The sequence below is a fragment of the Montipora foliosa genome, chromosome 2 (genome assembly GCF_036669935.1).
Source record: "Montipora foliosa isolate CH-2021 chromosome 2, ASM3666993v2, whole genome shotgun sequence".
Lineage (NCBI taxonomy): Eukaryota > Metazoa > Cnidaria > Anthozoa > Scleractinia > Acroporidae > Montipora > Montipora foliosa.
Window position 1 is genome coordinate 10,406,896 of NC_090870.1, and position 25,419 is coordinate 10,432,314.

The following is a 25,419-nucleotide window of genomic DNA, read 5'->3' on the forward strand; positions in this document are numbered from 1 at the left end:
TTTTCTTTCGAGATTTTCTTGATGCTTTTTGGGGAAATTTATTTCAAGTTGCTAGTTGCACGGTCCGAGATAACCTGATGATGTGGCGTTCCTTTAGAGAGGCCGCGAAAAGAACGCACGATCGCAAGTTAGGTAACGCTGTATCGGTGCGGGGCTCCACCGACGGCAAGAGATAGCAAAACGATATCAAGGCCCTTTGGCACACATGCGGGGTATTTCAACTACAGCCCGATTAGTGCTGTATAACTTTATCTAAAAAAACGAATCGTTCTATTTCCCTGAATGATTCGAGAATGATGCTGCAAGTTGTTATTCATACATTTGAACCCGGCCGGATCAACTCCTCTTCACTTTAATTTTTTGTACAGTTTTGGTATGCCCCGACCGTTTGTCGCTGTATGAACACCGGCTTCCGTCTAACAACTTCGTTGGTAAAATACTTTTTAGGTTCTCTGCCCGCAACAGAAACCAAATCAATGAATTAACGGTCTGTAGTTTTGAATTAGAGATATGTCTTGAATAATATTTCACTGTTGAGCACGCCAAACCACGATAAGCCAGCCACGGAAAACTAGTGACGCGTTGCTTCAGAGCTAGAGGCAGAGAAAGACAAAAAAGTTTCTGAAATAGAGCTTTGAGGATGATACCCGCTCAATAAAATCGGCTGTCAAAGAGACCACTCTTAAATTTCCAACTGGCTGGAACTTCTCTAGCTAAAAGCCACGAACTATCACATTACAGAGATCAACGAAACACTTACTTTAGAAGAGCGGAATAATCTTTCAAAGTCCTCGATCGGTTTTTCCTAAGCTCTATTCTTTAATATACAGTCTGGCAGAGAGGGGAGAGTACTTCCTCTTTTTTATGTCGATTAGAGCTCATCTAGCGGAGTCGAGAGCTTCAAAACACAATACCTAAGAGCTACTTGTCTTCTCTCTCGGTATGTAAAATTACATAAGGATCGAAAATACTTACATGTGGGCAGTGTTGATCTACTCAAAACAGCAAATGCAAATGTTTTTGTTCAATTGCAAGACTTAGTCCATAAAGGCAAATCAACTATGTTTTTTTGTGCTCCGTGCCGGCTTGCAAAACAACTCCTCAACTAATTAATCGATAATTAAGCAGCCACCTCGGCGATCGTGACAACGCCAAAATTCTGCATATTTAATGAGCAAGAACAGTATTGACTTGCAGTGCGCTCTGCAGAGATTCCAACACCTTTTGAAGGAAAGTGGGAGTATTTTAAGCGCCGAAGGCGCTCACACAAGCGGCTATGGCGGGAGTCTGTAGGAGGGTCTGGGGGTATCCTCTCAGCAAATTTTGCAAAAGTGGCATTTACTGTATTGTGGTATTCTGTGAGGTAGAAATACTTGTCAACCATATTTGGAGCTGCTTAATGGAGCACGACTGCTGGCAATATGAGTTTGCACTACACGGGGTGTTAAATGGAGAGTCTGAGCGAGACATAGGTGGTTTTCACGTTACGTCATTGCCGCCATGTTGGTGGACGAAAACAAAAGATCTCTCATCATTAGCTCCTTTTGTACATTGCAGCATTATTATGGAGGTATATCTATGACAAAATTCAATGATCAGTATTTGTATAGGTAATCACATGAGGCCGAGTACTATTAAGGATTAATTGCACGAGTGTTTTGGAAAATTTCCAAAACACAAGTGCAATTAATCCTTAATAGTACGAGGACTCATGCGATTACTTGTTTATCAATAAAGGGCAAGCCCTCCTTTGATTACCAAAAATGCCCTCGATTAAGAAAATATGCCCTCTGTCTCAGCCAGTCAGCGCTCAGTAATTTTGCCCTTTATTGATAAGAAATAAAATCGTCCAAATCATGAATGCATCAATCCAAAGCTGAATGGCAACAAGCCGATTCTGCAATGGCCATCAAGGAAAGAGGCATAACGCAGAGAGGCATAACGGAAATAGCCATCACGGAAAGAGGCACAACGCGAACAGGTATAACGCAGCAAAGCATAACGCAAATATTCATGACGCAAAAGGCATAACGTAAAATAGACATAATGCAAAGGCCCTTTGAAGAATGGAGAATAGCTGTGTTCTCCGTAAATAATTTCAGCTCTAAAAAAATCGTCAATTGATTGTTCAAGGGAAAGAAAATATAATCGCTATCGAACTTTTTCTTCTTGTTTAAGTTATGCCTCTGCGTTATGCCTCATTGCGTTATCCTTTTTGCGCTATGGCCATTTGCGTTATGCGTCTTTGCGTCATGCGATGTCTACTTGCGTTATGGCTATTTGCGTTATACCTTTTTGCGTTATGACTGTTTGCGTTATGCCTCTCTGCGTTATGCCTCTTTCCGTGATGGCCATTTGCAGAATCGGCTTGTTGCCATTCTGCTTTGGATTGATGCATTCATGATTCGGACGATTTTATTTCAAATACTGATCATTGAATTTTGTCATAGATATATCTCCATAGTATTCCATCGTGCAGAATACCATTGTGCAAGCAACACGATCGACAAATTTTTGTGGAAATGACACCAATGTCCTCTTCTGCTACATTTTTGTTTCCTTAATTCTGAATGGCTTCGACAAGATCTTCTTCCACCGATTTCTCCCCAAAGAGACTGATGTAATGTTTTCCCACAGTACTTTTGCAACAGCGACAGCACTCAGTTTTAGCAGCGTAGGAAAAATCCTGGCTGACTATTTCGGGTGAGGGGAGTGAAAAGTGAAACAACCAAACCTTTACAAAAATGCTAATCTTAGGCCTAAACATTATCGAAAGAATATTGCTTAGGTCTAAGGTTAGCATTTTTGCAAAGGTTTGGGTTGTTTCAGCCATTGCACCGTTAAACCCCTACCGCCATTCCCTTCACCCCTCACCCCCGAACTAGTCGTGCCGGAAAATTCCCGTGCTAAAAAGGCTGCTTTTTGTCAGTCAAAACTGTTACACATGACTCAAATCCCGTCGTTGTTAAATTTTTGTGATTAACATTTTTCTGAGGTACTTTAAAGTTAGGGGAAAACAACGACGGTAGAAAAAAATAAACTTTTAGATTTCGAATCTCCCTCCAAATTGTGGGGTTTCCGGTGTGGTACTTCTTCATATTACTTACGGACTTCCTGCCGGACTGTCATTGTTATGAAAGCGACCAATCAAAATAATTGTTAAAGTTCATTATCCCAGAGTCTCTCCGGGCGCTCACCCACTGACCAAAAAGTCCGAGGACTCTGGGTACAAGATTGAACACTCGGCAAAGTCCCTAGGTGGCCTCATCACCACAAGCGTTTTTTAGAGACATCTCTTCTGGAGAGAATAGGACAGCCACAACACCGGGTTTTTCATCCCCTACTCTCCTCGAATAGTCTGTGGGTTCTTTAACGTCTCACAGGGAACTTATGAGAATAGAAAGTATTTGTGAGACGAGGCCTACTGTTTATAGTCCTTATCCGAAAAGACTTTAAAGTCTAACCACTTGCAGATGAAATTACAAAGGCAGCACTTTCTTCTCAGTTATTTTATGATCCGGCCGGGGTTCGAGCCTGCGACCTCCCGTATGACAGTCCGATACCCAACCAACTTAGCCCCCGGTGCGCGGTAGTAATCAGAAAGGGCGAAAAGAAGAAGGACATGTGCTATTTAGTGAAACGTTGGGCGCACAAACCGGAACCCCGGCAGAAAAAAGGAAAGTAAAGGAAAGGAACTTTATTTAAGCGTCTAGTCGTTCTAGCGCTGGAGCATCAATTGGGAACACTGTAAACTGCAATTAACTATTAACTCAAATCCGGCAGTCAAATGTCGGTTTTGGACGAGAGGGGAAACCGGAGTACCCGGAGAAAACCTCTCGGTGCAGAGTAGAGAACCAACAAACTCAACCCACATATGACGCCGAGTCTGGGAATCGAACCCGGGCCACATTGGTGGGAGGAGAGTTCTCTCACCACTGCGCCTTCAATGTGCCTTCCCTGTACCCCAAGAAAGTAAAGGATCAAAAATGTGAAACGCAACAGCTTTTATTAGCAAACCTACCGGTTTATTGATGTTTTCGAATACAGCAAGTCAGCAAGCGAAGCTTCCAAATGCAATGGTCTAGTAATTGCATATAAACTTTGCGTTTCCTCTAAACTCGCTGGATGTTACAGTTCTTAAAGACCATTTCCATGTTAACCTCATTCTCAAGGTAAAAGAAGTTAAAAGAATTTGAACGTCGTTATGATCAAAAGGTTGCACTGAAAGGCGACTTGAATAACGACGCCGGTCTTCATCAAGTTCTATCTGATGAGTAAAATCGAACCGACCCCAAGAAAAACAAGTTTCCTTCAGTCTCCGCATGGCTTTTGTGAGCGGGATCGCGGCAACACACATTTGGGTAGCTAGAAGTTTTCTTCCCAATTATTTTGTGGTGAAAAGAGCATACTATTTATAAATAGTTTCAACTGATTACCTACTTTATGCTTATGAGATCACGTAGTAGTTAGGCTGGCACTATTCTTCCTAGAATGTGGTTAAAATGTAATGTAAATGTGGCTCAGCTGTCACTCATTTTTCCGTCTCCGGTTCAGATTCTGCATTGTCCGAAGTGTAGGAACTTTCGTTGACGTGAGCGACGGGCTTAAAGGTGGTAGACCCCACTTCTCCGTAATGGTCTGTCGAATCGGGTGTATCGTGGGTCTCCGCGCGTTTTCTAAGGAAGCAGAAAAGAGAAAAGTTTCATCAATGGTTGACACTAAAACGGAAATGAGGTGAGAAAAAAAAAAAGCTTTAATCTTGGAGAAAACCATAAAAATACTTGCTTCAAAACAAAATGAGTTACTTGTTAAAAATGTAGTTTGGGGTTTCATAAGAACTCAATACTTTTCTATTATTATAAGTAGCACGGGAGACGACTGCTCTCCCTAACGTTTTCATTGTTATTTTTCATTTAGAATCGTCCATCTTTAGTCTGGCACAATCTCATATTTGTTCGAATGTTGAAATTCTACTGACTTTTCATGACTATTTTCAAGACCGTTTTTCATTTTCCAGGCCCAAAAAACTCAAGAATTAAATGAAATTAAAGCACATCAAATAAATTTGTGACTTTTTGGTAACAGGAAGAACCCGAAACGAATCAACGAACATGATGCTGAATCCGGGAGTCGAACACAGTACTATTCTCTATTTTCGCATGACCCGCATGACAGTTCATTTTGGGGGTTATGGAGCGCTTTCACTCACGTGACCAGCAGCCATATTGGATTACTGAAACAAAAGAAAGTATATGCATAAAACAGAGTTCATTTCTCGGAGGATTAGTTTGGTACACCATCGTGGCCGCCGTGACCTCAAGTGAAAACGCTCTATTTGCATTAAGACAATTGATATCCAGTTCAATGAAGCAGGATACAGTCCCAAGGGTAAATAACTTGTATTGTTTTTATGTAAGGAACCCCCAAATGCATAGTAGTATGGGATGACGGAAATAGAGAATAGACCATATTCGTATTCTCAGTATTGGACTGGAACTAGCTTTTAATGTAGATCAATGCGGGGGAATATATTAAATTGTATTTGAAAAGATTCGCCCGTATTAGCCTCCATTGCAAGCTAGTTCCAGTGCAATACTGAGAATACGAATATGGTATATTGGTGAAGGAGGGTGCTGTCAATATTACAGTGGCAAAACTCACTCTAATCAAAAGAACACATTACTTCTGTATTGTGATTGAGTCTAGAAAAAGGTGCCATTGTTATTTTTGTGTCAAAACTCTGAAAACACTCGTTACCGGAATTCTTTCTTCATTGATCTTCGTAGCTTTTTCTTTTCCCCAGCACTTAAGTCATCACTGAAGTCATCCTCTCCAGAGCTCACAACAAAATCGGAGCCAGCTGCGCGTGGAAAACATAATGGCTCATTTTTTACGGAGTTGGAAAAATCCTCGACTGGTTTAAAGTTTCCAAAGGTCGTAAAAGAAGTTTCATGCACCAGTTCATCATCACTGCTTGCTGGAGTTCCCTCAATTTTGGGACCCAGGCGATATAGTTCCCTTGATTTCATGCGCAACCGACCTAGAAAATGAGTGCAGGGCAAGTAAGAGACAAGAAGAATTTGACATATCGGATTCCAACACGGCAATCATGTAAAACATTTGTAAAGAGTGTTTGACTTGTAAAATCTAACTGCTGATTTTCCATGTATAAGTAAAGTTATACATACACATACATACAATTACCGGATTTTTCGGTCACATTCCTTTTTGACAACCGTAGGCCGCGGTCGAGCGATTTATCTGCATAAATTACGGCAGTTAAACAAGTTTTGGTTGTTCAAATGGCGAACAATGCTATCTAACATTTGAACAGCTGGGAGTTTATCTGTATAAACCTCACAATGACAGGCACAGCTGAATTTTTTGTCGTAACCTGCTACTTGACGCAGACTGGTCTCAATCTCCTATGAAGTGCAATCATGACTGCTAAAATTCTTACTAAATCGGTCATGATAGGGCGTCGACTTCCTCGATAGTAGCTTTGGCCCTGTCCACACGTATCCGGATTCGTTCTAGTATCCAGGACTCCTCTGTGGCTATTGTCCGTTCAGCGGTCAGGTTGATATTTACGAGGTAAAGACTGGATCTGGGTTTGTAACGTCATCGGAAGTTCACACCATTCCAAATATGCCAGTTTCGTATTCTAACACTGAACTGTCAGTTCACATAAAGCGCTTTCAGTCACCTGATATTTTTTTCTTGGAAGCAAGTCGCTTTGCTAGGCGATTCCCATGATCACTGTCTTCATCCAACAGAGAGTCGTCACTGTTGGAGAGAGTCGTCAAATGGATATCAGGAGAACCAGGCAAGGAGGACAAGGACCTAATGAAATCAAAGAAGAAAGGGAATAATATTTGAAACCAAGACCTATGCTAAGACGATGAGTTAAAGCCACAAAAATGTATTTTGAAGCAGTTTGCTAGGTGACCTAGAGTCCGTTTCTCGAAAGCCCAAGTGACTTTTCGAACCCGATATCCATTTGTAAACCTGTCATCCGATTGTTTTAAAAAGAAGAACTTTTAGCATGTTTCCAAGACAACGAAAAGCAAAATGATTCTGAAATTCTTTACATTTTTGCGTGCAAAATATCAAAAACACTCACTTGTTTAAGCTTCGCTTTCATCGCCAACTCGTTCCCAGTCCATTTAGGAAAAACTAATAAACCATATTCGTATTCTCGGTATTGGACTGGAACTAGCTTGCAATGGAGGCTAATGCGGGGGAATATATTAGAAAGTATTTGCATTTGAAAAGATTCCCCCGCATTAGCCTCCATATCATATCATATCATATATCTTTTTTTTACCCTCGGATTTTTAGAGTAGCTTGGTGTAGCTAGTTTCTCTGAGCATTTACCCTCCCAACCATGATACATCACAGAAGACAGACCGCAACACCGGGAACTACATGCCCTACTCTTTGCGACACGTGTGTGGGTTCTTTTACGTCCCACAGGATTATGAACATTGAAGGGCTGTGAGACGGGACCTCCGGCTTATCGTCCTTATCCGAGAAGACTAGAGAGTCTAGCCATATGCAGATGTAATTACAAAGGCAGCACTTTCTCCTCAGTTGTTAAAAGACCCTGAGTGTTGGTCCGGCCTGAAATTGAACTCACGACCTCCCGCGTAACAGCCCGGTGCTCAACCAACTGAGCCACCGGTGCGCGGTCCATTGCAAGCTAGTTCCAGTCCAATACCGAGAATACGAATATGGTCTATTCATGATGGATGATAGAATGACTTTGGCCCCAATAACTCGTTCATTGCGCATTCACGAGATAAAAACACATTTTCTTCACAGCACCTGACGTCACAGGCACACGAGGAAACCAATCTGTCACTTAGAAAAGAAAATGCCACGGGAAAAATCCTCCTTTAGGAAAAATGACATGAACTCACCCTTGAGCGTCCGAATCCAATTCACCAGCATTCAGCTTCACGATTCCTGTTTTTGTTGTCATGGCAATTACGCGAGGGAGCTCTGTTGGTTCGGTGGATCTGTGAGTATCAATCCTGCGCAAAAAGAAACCACAGGAAAGAAATTACACGGAACAGTCAGAGCAGACGCAGAGGGTCAAATCAACTAGTCAGAGCTTGCATGAAAAAGAAAGTTGAAGCACCCAGGGCTAAGTGAGAAAAGAGCAATGTGCTTAAACAGGTTCAATCAAGAGTCTATTACTCAAGAGTAAGAATCTGGTATTAGGTTTGTCCCCATCAGCGTCAGAAAAGTGACTGTTTTTAAACCAAGTTTTGCGGGAAAATTAACAATAGACCAAATGTTGTACCCAATTCAAATCTCCCGGGGTTAAGATTCTTTGTGTATTGTATTTAAATGATATGGAAATACCAGGAAAAAAGCGTTTTAATCTCAAGGGGTTTGAATTGGGTACAACATTGAGTTAGCCGATTTGGTATGTTGTTTATTTTCCCACAAAACTTGGTTTAAAAAATAGACACTTTTCTGACGCTGATGTGGACTACGCCAATTTGGGTAATTCTTACTCTTGGATGATTGACACTTGGTTCAATTAGTTGTGGTCTTGGGTTTTGATGAGTTGAGATATTCAGTTCAGGCCAATCACTAAATGGCTGGTAAATAGCTGCAAGAATTTGAGTTAGAAGTATTTTGGTTTTTTAATATAATGTGCTTGCTTTTATCCCGACGCGCGCACGTTATTTTGAAACTCTGAACTCGCTTATTGAATTTAGTTCTAGTTGACTTGTAATAAGACACAAGGGGCGGTGATAAACACGATGAAAAAACGAAACATTACCAACAAATACACATTTCCCTTCTTCATAGTGACCTTAAGTTTGAAGAAAAAAATGACAAAAAAGTGTTGGTTAACCTTTTGCTTTTGAGCCTCTTCCTTCGTTGCCTCCACACAACAAGCACAATAATCAAAATCAATGCGACAAGAACGCTCACGCTTATGACAATCCATTGCCAAATCTCTTCACTCTCTTTTCCTGTAATTCGAACTTTCGCAGTGGTTTGATCACGTGACCCTAACAAGGCTCCACCCGTGGTTTTATCCAGTTGCACCCAGACCTCGGACTGTGGCGCGTCCTTCTCGTCGTCGTCGAGGTTGACAATAAAAGATTTGTTCCACTCGCCATCTGCTAAAGAGATCTTCCCGGATGTTGGCCATAAGAGGTTTGGGCCATGGGAGGACTCGTTTTGATACAGAGACCACCGGATTGTGATGTCACCCAAGGAGCCTTTCGCTCGTCGAACTGGGATTTCTAGTTTTGTTACTTGTCGGGTGCGGGATACTTCGACCACGCCTTCTTTGTTGTAAACTGCAATGGGTAAAATCCACACATTAAAAAGGATTGTTTTACACTAAAAGCCTGTGTGGGGAAACATAGCCTAATTCTCCAGGTCGCTCGTGTCACGTACTCTACTCTAGGGAGAAGAGTGCTTGACACGAGCGACTTGGACCGTCTGAGAATCAGGCAAGAGAAAAAATAAAAAGCAAGATTTTCACTGACATGTCTCGACTTACACTAACCTTAAAAAGACGACCCTCCAATGAATTTGTCAGTTGGACTAATGTGTGGAAAGGTTGTGGGTTCAACACCGATCGGACCGATGCTTAAGATAACTGAAGAGAGAGGGGTTGTTTGTGTTAATGACACGTGCAAATGGCTAGATTTTCATGAATTTTCGGATAACGACGATTAACTCAAGGCCCCTTGATTGTAAATACTATGGGTCGTTTCAGAACTCATGCACCCTACCTAAAAACGGAGTTCTAAGGAATCACAATTTTTGGCAGTAGCTGTGGTGCGGTCAACCTTGCAGCGAAAAAACAAACAAACAAACAAATGTACTTACTTGAGCTGTTTTTGTCAAGTATTAACATGCCGTGCTGAGCTTTAAATGACCAGAGGAAAGCAAACTGTGTCAAGTGACACACCTTTACTGTTAATAGCTTGATGGATCGATTCACGTGACTCCACGGCTCAGAACACGTAAGAGCAGCGTCAGTCCTACGAGAACAAATCTCAATATTATGAAGTAGATCGATCGACCTCAAACGACCACTTACGAGCCGAGCCGTGTCATAACCGTAGCGTTTGGAGATATTTTGCGAAATTTATAGGCTACGAGACATTTTGTGAGTTTTATATCAAGGAGTTTTAAGAGGACAGCGAGCTCGCCTGTAAGCAGATTTGTCCGTGTCTTGTTGGAACCATCACCATAATAAGTTAAGGAAGTCCATGTATCTGAAGATCAGACAGAGTTGATGCTTCTCTGGTTTGAATAAATTTGACACCTATTTTCAGGGATGGCGTGGTGGCGAAGGAAGGAAGGAACTTTATTTAAGCGTCTAGTCGTTCTAGCGCTGAACTACTAATTGGGGACACTGTAAACTGAAATTAACAATGAAAGCAAATCAAGTCAAATGTTTGTTTTTGATGCTCGCCTCCTCGCCTCCTAGCACAAATCCGGTCCGGGTTCGATTTATCAGGGTTTTTTTATGCCTAATAACTGGCTCGTTGTCCAAGCTTAAAGGTTTAAAACTGGAGATTTAACGAAGTTTAACAGTTCTTCTACCTTTTGAAGAAAATTTGGAAATACGATGATGCCTTCTGAGAGCAAACTTAATGGAACAAAGTGTAAACAATGGCACCAGAAAAGAACCCCTTTTATAAAATAATTAGGATAGTAAGCGCACTCTCATTGGTCTATAGCTGTGTTTAGATGAGAGCATGGAAACGCGGCTGTGACATCACACGAATTTTTATTGGTTATGTGTTGTCAGACGCGCGTTGTGATTGGTTGGTAGAAAATTTGAGCGTGTATCAAGAAAATCTTTTTCAATCGAGAAGTAAAAAAAACAGCATTTTCCTTCATCTTTGAGAAATATTTTATAAAAGCAATGGAGGACTTTTTTCCGTGTTTCCATAGCTTCATGTAAACACTCGGGGGAGTTGGGAGAATTCTCGACAGTTATGCAAACCCTCGACTGCGTCTAGTCTCGAATTCTCCCAAATCGCCCTTGTGTTTAGATGAGGCTATGGAAACACGGAAAACGTCCTCTATTGCTTAAATAGGCACTAGAAAAAGAGAACATCTTCTAGCCAATTCACTTTTCTCTTTCTTCGGATTCACACTAGCAACAGACAGAGTTACTTACCAGGTTTCATTTGTAGGGTCCCATAGATACAACACAGGGTCTACGTCCTCCTTAGTCACTTCATGATTAGCATGCTTTTTGTTCGCTTTTATCAGATTATCCACGTCATAGAACATGGAAATAGTGATCGGCTTCGCAAAGGTAAAGCCTTCCTGAATTGTATTGTTCACTGGGTCCAAAGCTTTGATGACGAAACTGTAATTCCCAAGCATGAATTGCTGACGAAGAAAGTTCAAAGCGCCATGTAAGAAAATTGACTGTTTTCTCAATATAATTTGCTAAACAAGCAAACTAGTCGGCGAAGCGCTCCACTTTTCTGGATCAGTCACTCTAATGAAGCAGCTGAAAAGACAGTGACTCAATCGGACAGTCCAGCATTCAATCATGAATGAGAAAGTGATTAAGTAAGTTATTCAATCAATAGTGAGAGAGTGTCAATCAATCGTCATTGTTATATAGCTGAATTTTTTCCCCCAGTAGCGCGCGCTCTCATTGGTTACTTCGAGGTTACATGACATCTAAGAATAAAACTGTTTCCCGCCAAAAGTTTCTGAGCGAGCAACATTGCAAAATCTATGACGTCAGAGGGTAACAGTGCACTGTTACCACCGTTGCTGTTGCCGTTGCACGTTTTTCGTTTTGTGCTATATAACAAATCACTTAATGACTGGTCCCTCGGGAAACAGTTCATTTTGTTTCCCTCGAATTTCAATGTTTCTCTCGGCTGCGCCTCGGGTAAACATTGAGATTCTCGGGAAACAAAATGAACTGTTTCCCTCGGGACCAGTCATTAAGTGTTTACTGGCTTTAGACATTATTCAGTCTCTCGACTAGCAGATCACAGATCTCAGACTACTGGTCAGTTGTCATTAAGTCAACCATTCATTCATTCATTCATTCGACCGTGCGTTCGTTCAGCGAGTCAGTCAATCTATGAGTCAATCATGCATTCTGTTATTCATTCATTCTTCGTTCGTTTAGTCAGTCAGTCAGTCAGTCAGTCAGACTTTCTGTCTGCCTGTCTGTCAGTCAGTCTGTCATTCATTCATTCATTCATTCATTCATTCATTTATTTATTCAGTCAGTCATGGGTTATGACTAAAATTGATACGTCACAGTGTGACACGTTATGACAAATACATAACACAACTTACAACTTCAAGGCCAAACAAGGGAAGACCTTAGACAGCAATGACCAGAACCAGGTTGCTGACCAGCGGTTTTCTTTAAAACAATGGTTTGCCGGAGGTGCTCAGTCTCGCGGGCTCATAAAACCTGGTTGTGGTCATTGTTATTTAAGGTTTTTCCAAACAAGGAGACAAAAACCGGTCATTCCATGCAGATAAGTAATAAGACAAGATTCCGTGCAGATAAGTACTTAAAAGTACAAATCTGAACTATTTAAGCCTCGGCACACGTTCGAGAATTGTTAGTTATTAATGACCGTCGAGGGTGATATTTTATGATACACACAGCATCCTCACCTCGCCAACCTAACGAAATGTTATGTGGTTGTCATTAAGTCAGATCCATTCTAGTCACAACCCTCAGTCATGTCAGCCTTTCATTCAATTACGGTTAGCCATGCAGTCAGTCGGTCAGTGGACAAAAAAACAGTCGGTTGGAACCTCACTCGTTAGCGTAAATTTTAAATAGCCATGACGAGAGGATGGCAATTTTCGCTGAAAACAACAAACCTTTGGCTTTGTAACTTTAGGATTGCTGACTGGGCCCTCTTCCGTCTCGTTTTGGTTCAACGTATCATCATCCAAGCTGAAAGACCGCAGCTTTACTTCCCCTTCAACTGCGCCTTGAGGAACAGTCAATGTCCCGTATGTCTGCCCAACTCCTCCGTCCTTACGCGACCCGTCTTCTTTGACATTTACAGTATCAAAGAAAAACGAGGCAGACGATTCATTATCAAAGACGTATTCCGACTTGCCGACAACGATGCCATTAGAGGACAATTCTTGCGAAAGTAAACCAGCTCCGTTCGTAGCTCGAACGGTGGCGAAATATTTCTTTCCTATATCGAGCGCGTTGTCTTTGAACTTAGCTAACCAAATTGTCGTATTAGTGACCTCCTCAAACTCCTTTACATCACTCAGACCAGGCGCAGTTCCCCAGGCTACTTCGTATGACGTCACATCACTCTCTGAATCTTTTGCAGCAAAATAGGCAAAAATGATGTCAACAAAGACCTATAAAGGAGATACACGTTGACTCGAAATATCATTTTGGACTACGTCTTAGCAGATGGGGCTTTAGAGCATTATTTTTTTGTGCTTACGCGAGGTTTAACGAAGAAACTACAGTGGTAGATACTCTTTGCTACAATCATCATATTTATCTAGAATTTCTTTCTTGAAACGCTTTGAAATAAAACTGGGAAATAGCATCCTGCTACTGCATCCCCAAGGGTCTCGAAACGTTAACAATCCAAAAATGGCAGTGCAAAGGTTGATGGGACGCCAATAACGCTCAAGGTCGAGGTAGGGAATCCGCATTTTCGTTGTAAAAGTCGAGAGGTCAGTGAGAAGACAGAAAAGTGAAAACAATAGGTAAAGAGTGATCCAAGCAAGGGCAGTCGAACCTCCCGCTCTGGGAGGACCCCTCGTGCCCATCGACCTGGCCACAGTTGTTCAAAAGGTGGATAACGAGAGTACTTACTAAGATCTTCTTTCCCCGGATAGTTTTAAACCGCGCAAAAATATCACTGTATTGGTAAGCATCACCGACAGGAAACCCGAGTATCTCGTGATGCGCAGAACATATGCGCAATAACAATAATAGGCACCGTCCTTGTCCAGCTAAGTGCGAGCATCACTTCTCTCATTCATCTCTAACCCGCAATTCAAATTTACATTCATTTTCACTTGAAATAGTGCTCGACATTTTGGGTGTTCGCTTAGTTGATGTTTGACTCTAAAACCAGAACTAGAACCAATCCTTACCTGGAAGTCCATGTCTGGCCCCATGATCCCATCTCTGACATAATCCATTACAGGTGGAGTAGTGTCTATGGTAACACCATCACTGTGAGTTGCTGAACATCTGCGGGCTCCATTGCAGGCAACAACTGTGATGTAATAAGAATCCCCATGATGCAAAGTAAGCCCATAGTGACTTCCGTTAGGCCTCATTCCTGTGCTTTCGCACACTCGAATGTCATCTCTCATTGGTTGAGTCCCCACACACCAGAAATACTCTACTATGTCACTTTCGCTGTCTAGGAAGTCAATCCACCTGGCGTGGATCTCATGAGTGTCATTGGTGAAGTCAATATCAGTGTCTTTAAAGCTCCGAGTGGAGCACTGACTGTCTTCGCTAAAGGTCGTATTCTCCGAACAGTTTGTATTTGGGTCGCTGCCAATCCCATCGTACACGATGCCAACCTCAGGAGCTGTCAAGTCAATGACGAAAGAATCCGAGAATGAACTCGTTGATTGATCCGCTCGTGTCGTCTCGAGAAATACAACAGTATAGAGGTTCTCTGCGCCAGGGACAAAGAACGAGTCATTCATTAAGTAGATGTCCAATCCATTAGTTTTATTGTCCAACGTTGATGTCGAAAGACAAGAGACAGAATCGCATATACTCGATGTAAAACTAAACGGATCATCGCTTTGTGGCACTGAGCAAGTCATTTCTTGGCAAGATGAACACATTTCTACAAAACCGCCAAAAGACTTTCGACCTTCCTCGCAAGGCTTACATTTTACTGAACCAAAAGCGTTGACTTGAGATACTCTTACGCGATAGTGATCAATGGGGCAATAAGTTGCCATATACACTCGTCCAGTACCAAATGCCTCTTCTTGCCCAGGCCAAGTAAGGACACTGGGAGTGCCGAATAAGATTGTATCCTCCGAAAAGGAGACAGATGCTCGAGGAAGACCATCATCCATTCTCAGTCCACTCTCTCGAGATATAACTCTTCCAAGCTTAACGCACTGACCCTTTTCATACTTAGAGTAGATTCCTTGGAAACCGAAAAGTTGAACCCCGTCGCGTCCTTCCAATGTTTGCATGCCCAAGGCGGCAACAAAACCCCCATTGCGAGTGTTCACATCAAGAGATCCGCTCAAGAACTCGTATGGTGCAAAAGCGAGAAAGTTGCACTCTTCGTGGTAGGAGTGGGTTGTGGCATTTAGTTGAAGAATTTTAGCAGACCTTGAGTCTTTCGATACCACCACAAGTGCATTAGTTTCGGTAAGATAAATAGACAGAGGGCCAGTGAAGTTTTGATTTTCATCAAAGCAAATGGTTTGCATCAGAGAAGTTGAGTGAATATAGTAAACCGAGATGCATGGGTTTTTCTTTTCCCCTTCTACTACCGCCAAGAAGTGCTCGTTTAAAGACAACGAATGCCCGAAGTTCGGATCCCCTTTATCTGCACCAAGGGCGTCTACAAATGTCCAGACTTCATTTTTTTTCTGGAACATACCCACAACGCTGCCATTCGTGGTCAGATTAGTTGCGGTAATCGTTACAACGTTCCTATAGATGGAAATGACCTGACTTAGTACGTCTGCCCACGTGTCATCAGCGTGACAAGCAGCGTCTGATACATTCTTGCATTTTGTAAAAACTGCATTCTTTGTTAGTTGGATATCGCCGCGAGAATCCTTGCTGTTAACATAAAGATGTGCTTTGCTATTTGACGACAACACCATGTGGTTGTTATGCGACACTACTTTTATGGGCTTTTCAACGGAGCCAGTGATGTCATCTTGAATGGTTATGTGCTTCGCACTTCGATTTTTAAGCGGTAAGGCAAATGCTCTTTCAGCGGATGCAACAGCTAAATAGCCATTTGGCAAATGAACGAGAGAAGCACCAAACCTTTCGGACGGTAAAGTGGTTTTAAAGTGCGTGTCAGTGAACACAGTTTGTTGGTCTACCGGGCACTTAGCACAGCAGGGTCCATCGGGATCAGCAAACCCTGGAAGCACTTGCATTATGCTTGAGTCTTCAGTGGTATTGCTTTCGTTCTTGTCCGATGTGACTCTTTGCACAATGATCTTAAGTTCCACACTGGGGCTGAAAAGATTGTGATCCAGTAAAAAGGCTGTTCTGTTGCTGGTTTGGTTAAAGCTGCCGTTGACGATTATCTTTACGTCCTCTGGAGAAGATACGTACTTAACATCATCGTCTAACAGACTTCCGTTAACTTCAGGTAGCGTTAAGTTTGGCAACCACCTCAAATGCTCTTGTTCCGCGGCCATATCATGAAGCTTTAAGCTCCTCTTTGGAGGGGCTGTGGGCTCAATTCTAAATCCATCGCTTGCAGCCTCAGCGTAAATACCACCCTCGTTCCAGACCCTTACGATACCCCGGTAACGTTCCCATGGTTCAGTGGGCACGCTACGGATGGTAACATTTCGTTGCCAAGACAACACATCCATAAAATTATGCACGATCGGTTCCCCGTTCCAGGACTTTTCCGAGAGAAGTTGTGGCACGGAAATATTCGATGAAGATTGCGTAACGGCTACTTCAACACGCAAGCGCGAAATGTTGCTAATCGCCTGTCCGATGATTTCCCAGCGAAGAGATAAACTTTGCATCATTGATTGCCAGTCTATATCTGTCAGATCGCTTACGTTCTCACTGGGAATATCAGTGACCTCCAAAATCTTCGGTGCTACAGAAATGACTCTGCATTGTTCTGACACCAAACGAGTTTTAAGACCAGCTCCGTTTACAGCAAAGACAGTAGCATAAAGCAACGTACCCGACGCAAGTCTCTTGACTATTGCTGCGCCTTTTCGTTTCAATCCGACGGATTTTAAAGTTAACACGTCGCATTGTGCCTTTGATGTCCCAACGCACCAGTCATACTGCTCCAATTCGCTCTCCAGATCTTCAAACTCATCCCAGCTGGAGGTCAAAAGCTCCTCCGAGCAACTAAAGCGAACTCGAGAGCTGGTTTTTATCGAGTTTCCAGCAAACTCCTCTTCACGACGAGAGACAGAATTGTTTGAATTCTCCGTGGTGATTCCCGGAACTTGTGTCGAGTTACTGGACACGTTGTCGGTATCTTTAAACGAAGGAGGTGTTGAGTCTATCAAGATCCGGTTAGAGGTCGTTTCCGATGATAGCCCTACGCGATTAGTTCCTTGCACGACGGCGTAATATGATTCTCCATGGCGGAGCTGTAGAGGACTCACAGTTACGCTTGTATTGAGGTCAACGTTAATGAAGGGAGTGATGATGCAGTTGTCCGGAATTGTACTGATACATACGTGATAGTGTGAGATGCCGCTTTCAGGTTCAATGAAGGGAGACCAACTAGGAGAAAAGAAAAGATCACAAAAGGCTATGAGGTTAACACATAAGAGATGAAGCTGATATGCAAATAAGATATTTAACTGTAAATTTACAAATTTATTCCTCCTATGTGGAACACGATCAATTCCCGTATTCTACGCCATATTTGGATTGAATTTGTTGGTTCTCTACTCTGCAAAGGTGGTTTTCGCGTTACGTCATCGCCGCCATGTTGGTGAACGAAAACGAATTTAAAGATCTCTCATTAGCTCCTTATGTTCGTCCACCAGCAATTGTACATTGCAGCATCGTTATCGGTGTCTCTAGAGATTGGTTGCAAACCACCCCACCTCAAAGAGGTTTTCCCTTCCACCTCTCACCAAAACCCAACATTTCGTTTGATTTCCTTTGGTTAATTTCAGTAGAACCCCGGTAAGTCGAATTCGGAAACTCAAACTCCACCCTAACTCGAACTAAGTCCCATTTCCTTAGGATTTGACTCCATTTTTCAGTAGTTTTAATCCGGTTATCTCGAACTCGGATAACTCCAATTCCCCGCTAACTCGAACTAAATTTCGTTTTCCTTGATCAAAATTACCCCGATAACTCGAATTCTGGTTCTTCTAACTCAATTTTAGAGAAATCCGTAAGAACGTTTTGAGGACTGTAAAGCGTATCGTTCTTTATTCTCCGTAAAGTACAATCTTGCGGTCTTCAAATAACAATCTTAACATTCACTAAACTTTCGCTACATTCGCTCGCACATTCGACACATTCGAGTTAAAGTACAACCTATTTTTTCACGTTCACTCTCACATTCCAAACCTATCATATGACACTCCTCTTTCTGTCATACTGAAGTGCTGAGAAATCAGTAAACTATCAATAATTGACTTGCAAAGCTGGATATCCAATCGACTTCGATAACTGGAACCCCCACGAACTCGAACTGTTTTTCGTTTCCCTACCAGGATTCTACTGGAATTTGATATGAGGCCATATGTAATATAACTATTTATAAAATAATTAGGATAGTACGCGCACTCACATTGGTCAATAGCTGTGTTTAGATGGGAGTATGGAAACACGGCTGTGACATAACACGAATTTTGATTGGTTATATGCCGTCAGACGAGCGTTTTGATTGGCTGGTAGGAAATATGAGCGTGTACCAAGAAAATCTGTTTGAATCAAGAATTTTCCTTCATTTTTCGAATTACCTTTGAGAAATATTTTATAACAGCAATAGAGGACTTTTTTCATTGTTTCCATTGTTTCCATTGGGAGAATTCGAGACATTTACGCAAACGCTCGACTGCGTCCCGGATTTGCATAACTGTCTCGAATTCGGCCCCCTCCCCCCACCCCCCACATTCGTTGCGACATGTTTCTATTATTTTTGTCCTCTCTGCTTCACTATCAAGTTCAATATTTGATATTTCGAAAATGGCCTATTGACATTGCAGCAAATGGGCTTTTATTTTATCTTTAAACATTGTTGCCAATCCGAATGTTTCCTCAACTCGCCCACTCTTTGAAAAACTTGAAAATTTTTCACGCTGGTTGCAATCAACCATTCCGTTACAATTTGGAGTAAACACGCAATCGCCGAGTAAATCTTGAAAAGGTGTTATGAAAGAGATTGATCCATTATTCGTAATATCATTTCAAGGGATCAGAACCATGGTTGTTGAAAATAAATAATAATAATTACAACAGCAAGCCAATAGACCAATTTTTATATATATAAAATTCCGTCCTAAACAATAGGCATCATCTCGAGGCTCTGGGCAATAAATATAAGGATTTGTACGAGTTTATTCACCAGAGCCTCGAGATGATGACTTTTGTTTAGGACTAAAATTTAACACATCGAAATTGGTCTATTCTATTGGGACTTGTGACAGTCCAAGATTGCTTACCTGATGGTCAATTTCGTCAAGTCTGATTGATATTTAACAAGCTCGGCGCCCGATCCCAGTCGTGCTTGGCTAGCCGTGGGAGGTGTAAAATCGACGGTGAAGCCGTCAGATGAAGCCTCGGCGACAAGTCCGGCAAAGTTGATTGCTTTTACAATTATAAGGTATTGAGCACCACTTTCAAGATCTAATCCTGTAAAAGTTAAAGGGGTCCCAATATCACAACTAATTCTCTTTGAGGATTGGAATGTTCCACCCCTCTGAAAGCATACCGTAAAATCCCTCGTTAAAGTTCAGGGTTTGCATAACTTCGTAAGGGGTTTTGGGAGGGTTTATGAATGCGGGGGCTTATAAGCGGAATAAAAAAAATAAACGAGAAATGAATTGAAGCTTCCATAACATTCAGTACATTTAGACCTATCACTTGGGTTCTTGGAGGTGGAATTGAAATACGTTATGTACCATGTGAGTATTACATTTTCGGGAGCAAGGAACATAAAGCGCAAGTGAGGAAAGGAATGCACTAGGCTCAAATTTCATTGTAGAGAGGCTACAAAAAATCTGCCTGAATGCAAAGCTGCCGCATTGTAGCTAGCTTTTCGCTCCGTTACCCCAAAACATTGTCATTGAACAGCTGTGTCGGAAATGAACAGTTCAACTGAACTCATAGTCGTGTTATATATGCATGAACATTTTTTCCCTCTTTATTATCATTACATGTAATTATAATTCTAAACTCCACAGCCACTTGTTTATGCCTACAATTTGGATGTTTGCAAAGAAACGCAAAAGGAAAGCACTTATACGATAGGTGCATTCTTGTCACCACAGCCTTGGATCAACCCTGGGGAAACCCACTGGGAAACTCTATGTAGGAAAACATGCGCCGTAGGGCTCTTATAGCCAAAAATCGATTATTTGAACCTTACGGCGCCTGCTCACTCCTCGGGCTAACATGAATGCACCAATTAGAGACGCTTTTGATTGTTCTTCACGAAAACCAATGAGAAGACGCCTTGTTTCAGGGTTCCCCAGAGCTCTTCTCTCCTTCAGTCAAGAGAGGAGCTCCGGGGTCGAGATTGACGATAGATGGGCCTATATGTGGAGGAGGCTATATCCGGGGGGGGGGGGGGGGGGGGCTTACAGTTTGAATGATGTTTTTGTTAGCAGATAGATGGGCTTGTATCCAGGGGGCTTACAACCGAGGGGGATTTTTCGGTAGTGCTCAGAGGAAAGATGTGGGAACCACAATTATCGGTTATTAAGAAAAAGCAGGTTTCGGCCACCTTGTCAAGGGTTAGTGATGATAGGGCTTTGAACAAGGCTACTGTTAGTGGCGTTTGACTGGTTTTGAGCTTGGTGTTTATCTTTTTATTCTCAGGTAAATGCCGACCTATATACGTTCAAATGCCACTAAAAGTCATTTACACCAAGATGATTGACAAAGTAAAAGAATTGAAGGAATTTCGCGAGCCTCGTCATATTCTCTCATGCAAATCCTTAAGTACACACATATTGTATCGTCTCTCTGTGTGAATATTAGTTTGCACTGGGTTCACTATTCAGTCCATTCGGGCATGAACTACAACTGAAATGCTTTAACACAATATCAACAAACAAATCTCCTAAAAGGAAGGGGCTGTAGCTTGCCTTTACTTTGGCCGATATTCATGTCGGCAGAAGCAATGACGAATGGATAACCGGCAGTTGGACATGTCCTTCCACAGAGTAATGTGGTGAGAGTCTCAAATTCCAAAAAAAATGTGAAGGTAACTCCTACACCCGATCCCCTACCCTTCATTGTGGGTCCAGAGAAACAACACTACAAGCTTATGTCAAAGTAAACTGTTTGGAACATCCAAACACGTACCTGTAATGGTTATGTTAGTAGCTTGTCCTATTCCACTGAAGGGCTGTGGACACCACGACGAATTCCTAGCATCGCATAAAGCAACTTCGTACCACTCAATTCCAGACTCTAAGTCCTCAAATCCAAACCATCGTGCGTTAACATCAGCCTCGCCGTCCAGATAATCAACATCTAAACCAATTCCATCTATCACCGATCCCGAAATTGGAGGTGTGTAATCAACTATAACACCATCAGATGTAACTGAAGCCGTCAAGCCAGCGCTGTTTGTCGCGTTTACAGTCACAAAGAAACGTTGACCATTTTTAATCGGCTGAGCGAGAACTTGGAGAACCGAAGTACTGGTTGGGGTTAAGGATATTTCTTCGACCAGGTCGCAAGAACCTGGTGATGAACCTGAGCACCACGTGATCTTCACCACGTCGCTTTCCAGATCTTCAAATGCAGTCCAGTGAGCTGATATTATGGTTCTGCTGTGTTGGAAGTCAACGTCTTCGCCTTTTTTAAGGCCGTCAAGAATTTGTCCGCCATTAGTGGGTTCTAAAATAAATTTAATAATATGCATCGGGTTTTCATTGTTTCATTAGTCTATTATATCTACCAATTATTGGTCCAAAGAAGAACGGTAGAATAAAAACAAACCAAACGCCCTATTTCACGCCACTAAGAGGACAAAAGAAAACTCCGCCTACAAATTCAGTTTGTGCTTTCGTATTAGTCTTTGTGGATGTTTGCAATATTATTCCTCAATTAATAATAATACGTTCAATAAGAAATAAGTCACAATAAGAAATAATACCCACTGGAGGTGAGTACGAAAGGATTGCTCAAGATTGTTTTCATCAATGTTGACGACTTTTATGATTAACCAGAGTAGTTAAGGTTTGTTTAATCTTAGTTTTAGGACACCGATGGAAAAATGTTCCAAGAAAAGAACATTGAACAAAAGTACCCTGTTTACAAAACGGATGAACAAATTACAAGTTAATTAACTTCTCAAAGGCTCAACTTGAGTAACTATACCATGTTCTTATCTAAAATAAGAACATCAGTTGTATAATGATAGAAGGAAAGTCCCAATTACCTGTCATGTCAACAGCAACTCCAGTGGAAGACGCGGCGTCACTTATTAGACCAGCACTGTTTTCTGCTTTCACGGTCACAAAATACGTTTCGCCTTGTTTGAGAAAAACACCACTCTGAGTATAGCTTGTAGAGTTTCCGACATTCGTAAAGTTCACGACGTTACACATGCTCGGCTGGGTTCCGACACAAAGATAATAGTTTCGTACATTACTTTCTTGGTCTAAGAATCCACTCCACTCGACAGAGATCTTCGAGGACGTAAATATCTGTCCTCCGTCTTCAGAAGGGGCATTTTCCACGTGGATGATCTCGCCTATACTTGGAGCTGTCGAGTCAACGACGAAACCATCCGACAACATTTCGCTAGATCGCCCAACAGAGTTCGTAGAGCGAACTCGAGTAACATATTTCACCCCTTCTTTGAACTCTAAATCAGCAATGCAAATCATCTCGTGGTTTTCTACATCCAAGTTAAGCAACAAACAGTCGTTGATATTGATAGCAGAACAGACCGAAATCTCGCTTTTTAACACACCGCTTTCGTCGTCCATTGTATTCCAACTTGCGCAGAAGATGTCTTTGGCGGTGATATAGTCCTTGTCAACGCTAGCTGAATTATTTAGCTGTAAGTCGATGACCTTGAACAGACAAAAACAGTGGGTGTGAGGAAAGGGATTGAAAGGTTATGCAGTGAGATGAAGTACAAGGTTTTCTTCCTAGTATTAAATGTTGCTCTCATTTAGCCCCTCAGAAAGGGCTTACAAAAGCAAGCTGTCTTTCAGGAATCATTACTATACTTTGTTCACCGTTTCCTTTCGTAAAATCACCGATTAAAAACTGTTCAAAATTTTCTTTTCCTCATGGACCATTTCCCCCCCCCCCCTCCCCCCTTCCCCCCGCCTTATCAAAAGCGTTCACTTTTAAAAATTCTATTTGAATACCGCGCAATACAAGTTTTGCTGTATGAGTCCAACATCAGTTATTCTACCTGTGATAATAATGGAGCGGTGCTATCGACTTTTACCCCATCAGAGGACTCCCTGGTAACTGCACCTGCACCGTTGTATGCACTGACAGTGACGAACACGACCATCCCTGTCGCTAAGGCTGGGCGAATCTGTTGTCCAACACTTGTGCGGACGCCGACATTAGTTTCAAGGATGATGTCACAAGTTCCTTTGGTAGCTCCAGCACACCAAGTGTATTTACTGATATCGGATTCTTCATCTCGAAACTCATCCCAGTTGGCGTAGATATACGTGTCATCCGCTTGGAAATCAATATCCGGAGCTCTTTGGCCATCCCTCACTGATCCACGATATGGTGGAGTGCTGTCAACTTCGATTCCATTTGAAGATGCCATTGTGCTGTAGCCTGCCTCATTCGTGGCTTTGACAGTGACAAAGTATCTTTCAGTGTGATTCAGAGTCAAGCCACCAATTGTACCTTTCAATGTGATGCCTAGATTAACAAACCCATTCACGTCACATTTCTCTTGCTCTGTTCCCACACACATTTCGTACTTAGCCATGCGGCTATTTGCGTCTGAGAATGGTGACCAGTTGGCAGAGATTTCGCTGACAGAACTCTGTTTCTCCAGGTCAGTGAGCTCACTTAAACCATCATAGACAGTTCCTGTCGTCGGTACTACGCCATCAAAAGTGAAGGGATTTGATATAGCCTCACTGTAAAGTCCAACATTATTATGAGCTCGGACAAGGAGAACATATGAAATCCCGGGCTGGAGATCTAAATCTGAATTCTGTAAAGTCGTCTTGAGACCTGTGTTAACGAATGGCGTGATACATTCGTTTGGTGAGCTTGCGTGACAGGCAGACCATTCAAAGTGACTTAACCCACTCTCTCCATCATCAAACCCACTCCATTCTGCGACAACCGCCTCGTTGTCTCTGAGATGTATCATTCCGGGAGTGTTTCCCACAACAATAGTGCCAACTGTTGGTGCGGAACTATCAATGAGAAGTGGATTAGATGAAGCTGTAGAAACCATCTGTGCACCATTTATTGCCCGGATTGTCACGTACACTATATTGCCAGGTGATAGAGCATTTGAAAGGAAATAGTCCACCGAAGTTGCCTCGGGATCGACAACTTTCCAGGAGACTATATCACACAACTGGGGTCCACTACCAGCGCACCATCGAACTAAGAAAACTCCGCTTTCAGCATCCATGACCCTTGTCCAGGAAAAAGCCAGTCGCCGAGGACTGCTTTGCTGCACATAGCATGAACTCTGCTCAGCACGTGTGCACAAACCAAGAGAGGAAGAGACATCGACCGATCGCCGCGTTCGTTCGCTTTGTAACTGAGGAGACAGGGCAACAATGTTTGCTGCATCAGCCTGCAGGTCATATAAGACCTCTCCAATCAAAGGTGGCGTAACATCAACTGTCATTCCGTCGGAATAAGCTGACCCTTTCAAACCAGCTGCATTGGTTGCTTCTACGGTGAAGAAATATCTTTGACCTTCCTGGAGGACTGTTTGATGGTTTACACTTGTATCAAGGCCTGCAAACGTCATTTCTTTCACGTCACAAGCGCCTGCAAGGTAACCAAAGCAAATAGACAAATTTAAAGCAAACCACTAATTCCAAAGTGGATTAGATGTGCTTTCTGCAGTAGCCATTAAAAAGACATGATCCAGTTGTGGCTCAATATGAGCGAGATTCGAAAATCAGAAATGCAGGGTGGATGTTTTTGCGAAGAGTCGTCAAGTCGTACTTATCACTGTTAAGCTATGAAATTTAAACTTCGAAAACATGAACCCTTTATAGATCGTTTTCACGTGACGTCATCGTTTTCTAAAATCCAAAACTAAAGAGCCACGAAAGTTTTTATCCTCATCAGGCATAAGAGGCGGTAAATTTGTATCCATTTGCAATTTTAAAGCTCAATAGCGTGCTTCGTTTGGAAACCAGAGCATTTTGAATTTCTGAGTTATAGCGGTGCATAACACGAGGCGACGATCGAGTTTATTGTGAAATATATATTTATCTCATGGTTTTGAACCTTTTTAGAATTTAAAGCATTAGGAAAAGTGCTTAGGTAAATAGCTGTCTGTTCAGTACAGATGGTCACTC

At 42.2% G+C, this 25,419-nt stretch overlaps 2 protein-coding genes across 3 annotated transcripts in view; both read right to left on the reverse strand.

Annotated features, from left to right (window-relative positions):
* The window catches only part of LOC137992380 (uncharacterized), a 2,173-nt gene extending 1,040 nt beyond the window's left edge, over nt 1-1,133 (reverse strand). For both annotated transcript variants that reach the window (XM_068837700.1, XM_068837701.1), the window contains exon 1: nt 976-1,133. The gene's annotated coding sequence lies outside the window, so the exon portion shown is untranslated. The remainder of the gene's footprint in view (nt 1-975) is intronic.
* Nucleotides 1,134-4,004: 2,871 nt separating this feature from the next.
* LOC137992382 (uncharacterized) overlaps nt 4,005-25,419 on the reverse strand; it is a 43,664-nt gene continuing 22,249 nt past the window's right edge. Inside the window, exons 4-16 of the mRNA XM_068837704.1 lie at nt 23,307-24,880; nt 22,317-22,956; nt 21,233-21,772; nt 19,366-19,555; nt 14,125-17,464; nt 12,868-13,371; nt 11,171-11,388; nt 9,865-10,019; nt 8,873-9,326; nt 7,923-8,036; nt 6,707-6,843; nt 5,758-6,040; nt 4,005-4,676 (exon numbers count right to left, since the gene is read on the reverse strand). Coding sequence (XP_068693805.1) covers nt 4,532-4,676; nt 5,758-6,040; nt 6,707-6,843; nt 7,923-8,036; nt 8,873-9,326; nt 9,865-10,019; nt 11,171-11,388; nt 12,868-13,371; nt 14,125-17,464; nt 19,366-19,555; nt 21,233-21,772; nt 22,317-22,956; nt 23,307-24,880 — 8,294 coding nt within the window. The 3' untranslated portion in view covers nt 4,005-4,531. The remainder of the gene's footprint in view (nt 4,677-5,757; nt 6,041-6,706; nt 6,844-7,922; nt 8,037-8,872; nt 9,327-9,864; nt 10,020-11,170; nt 11,389-12,867; nt 13,372-14,124; nt 17,465-19,365; nt 19,556-21,232; nt 21,773-22,316; nt 22,957-23,306; nt 24,881-25,419) is intronic.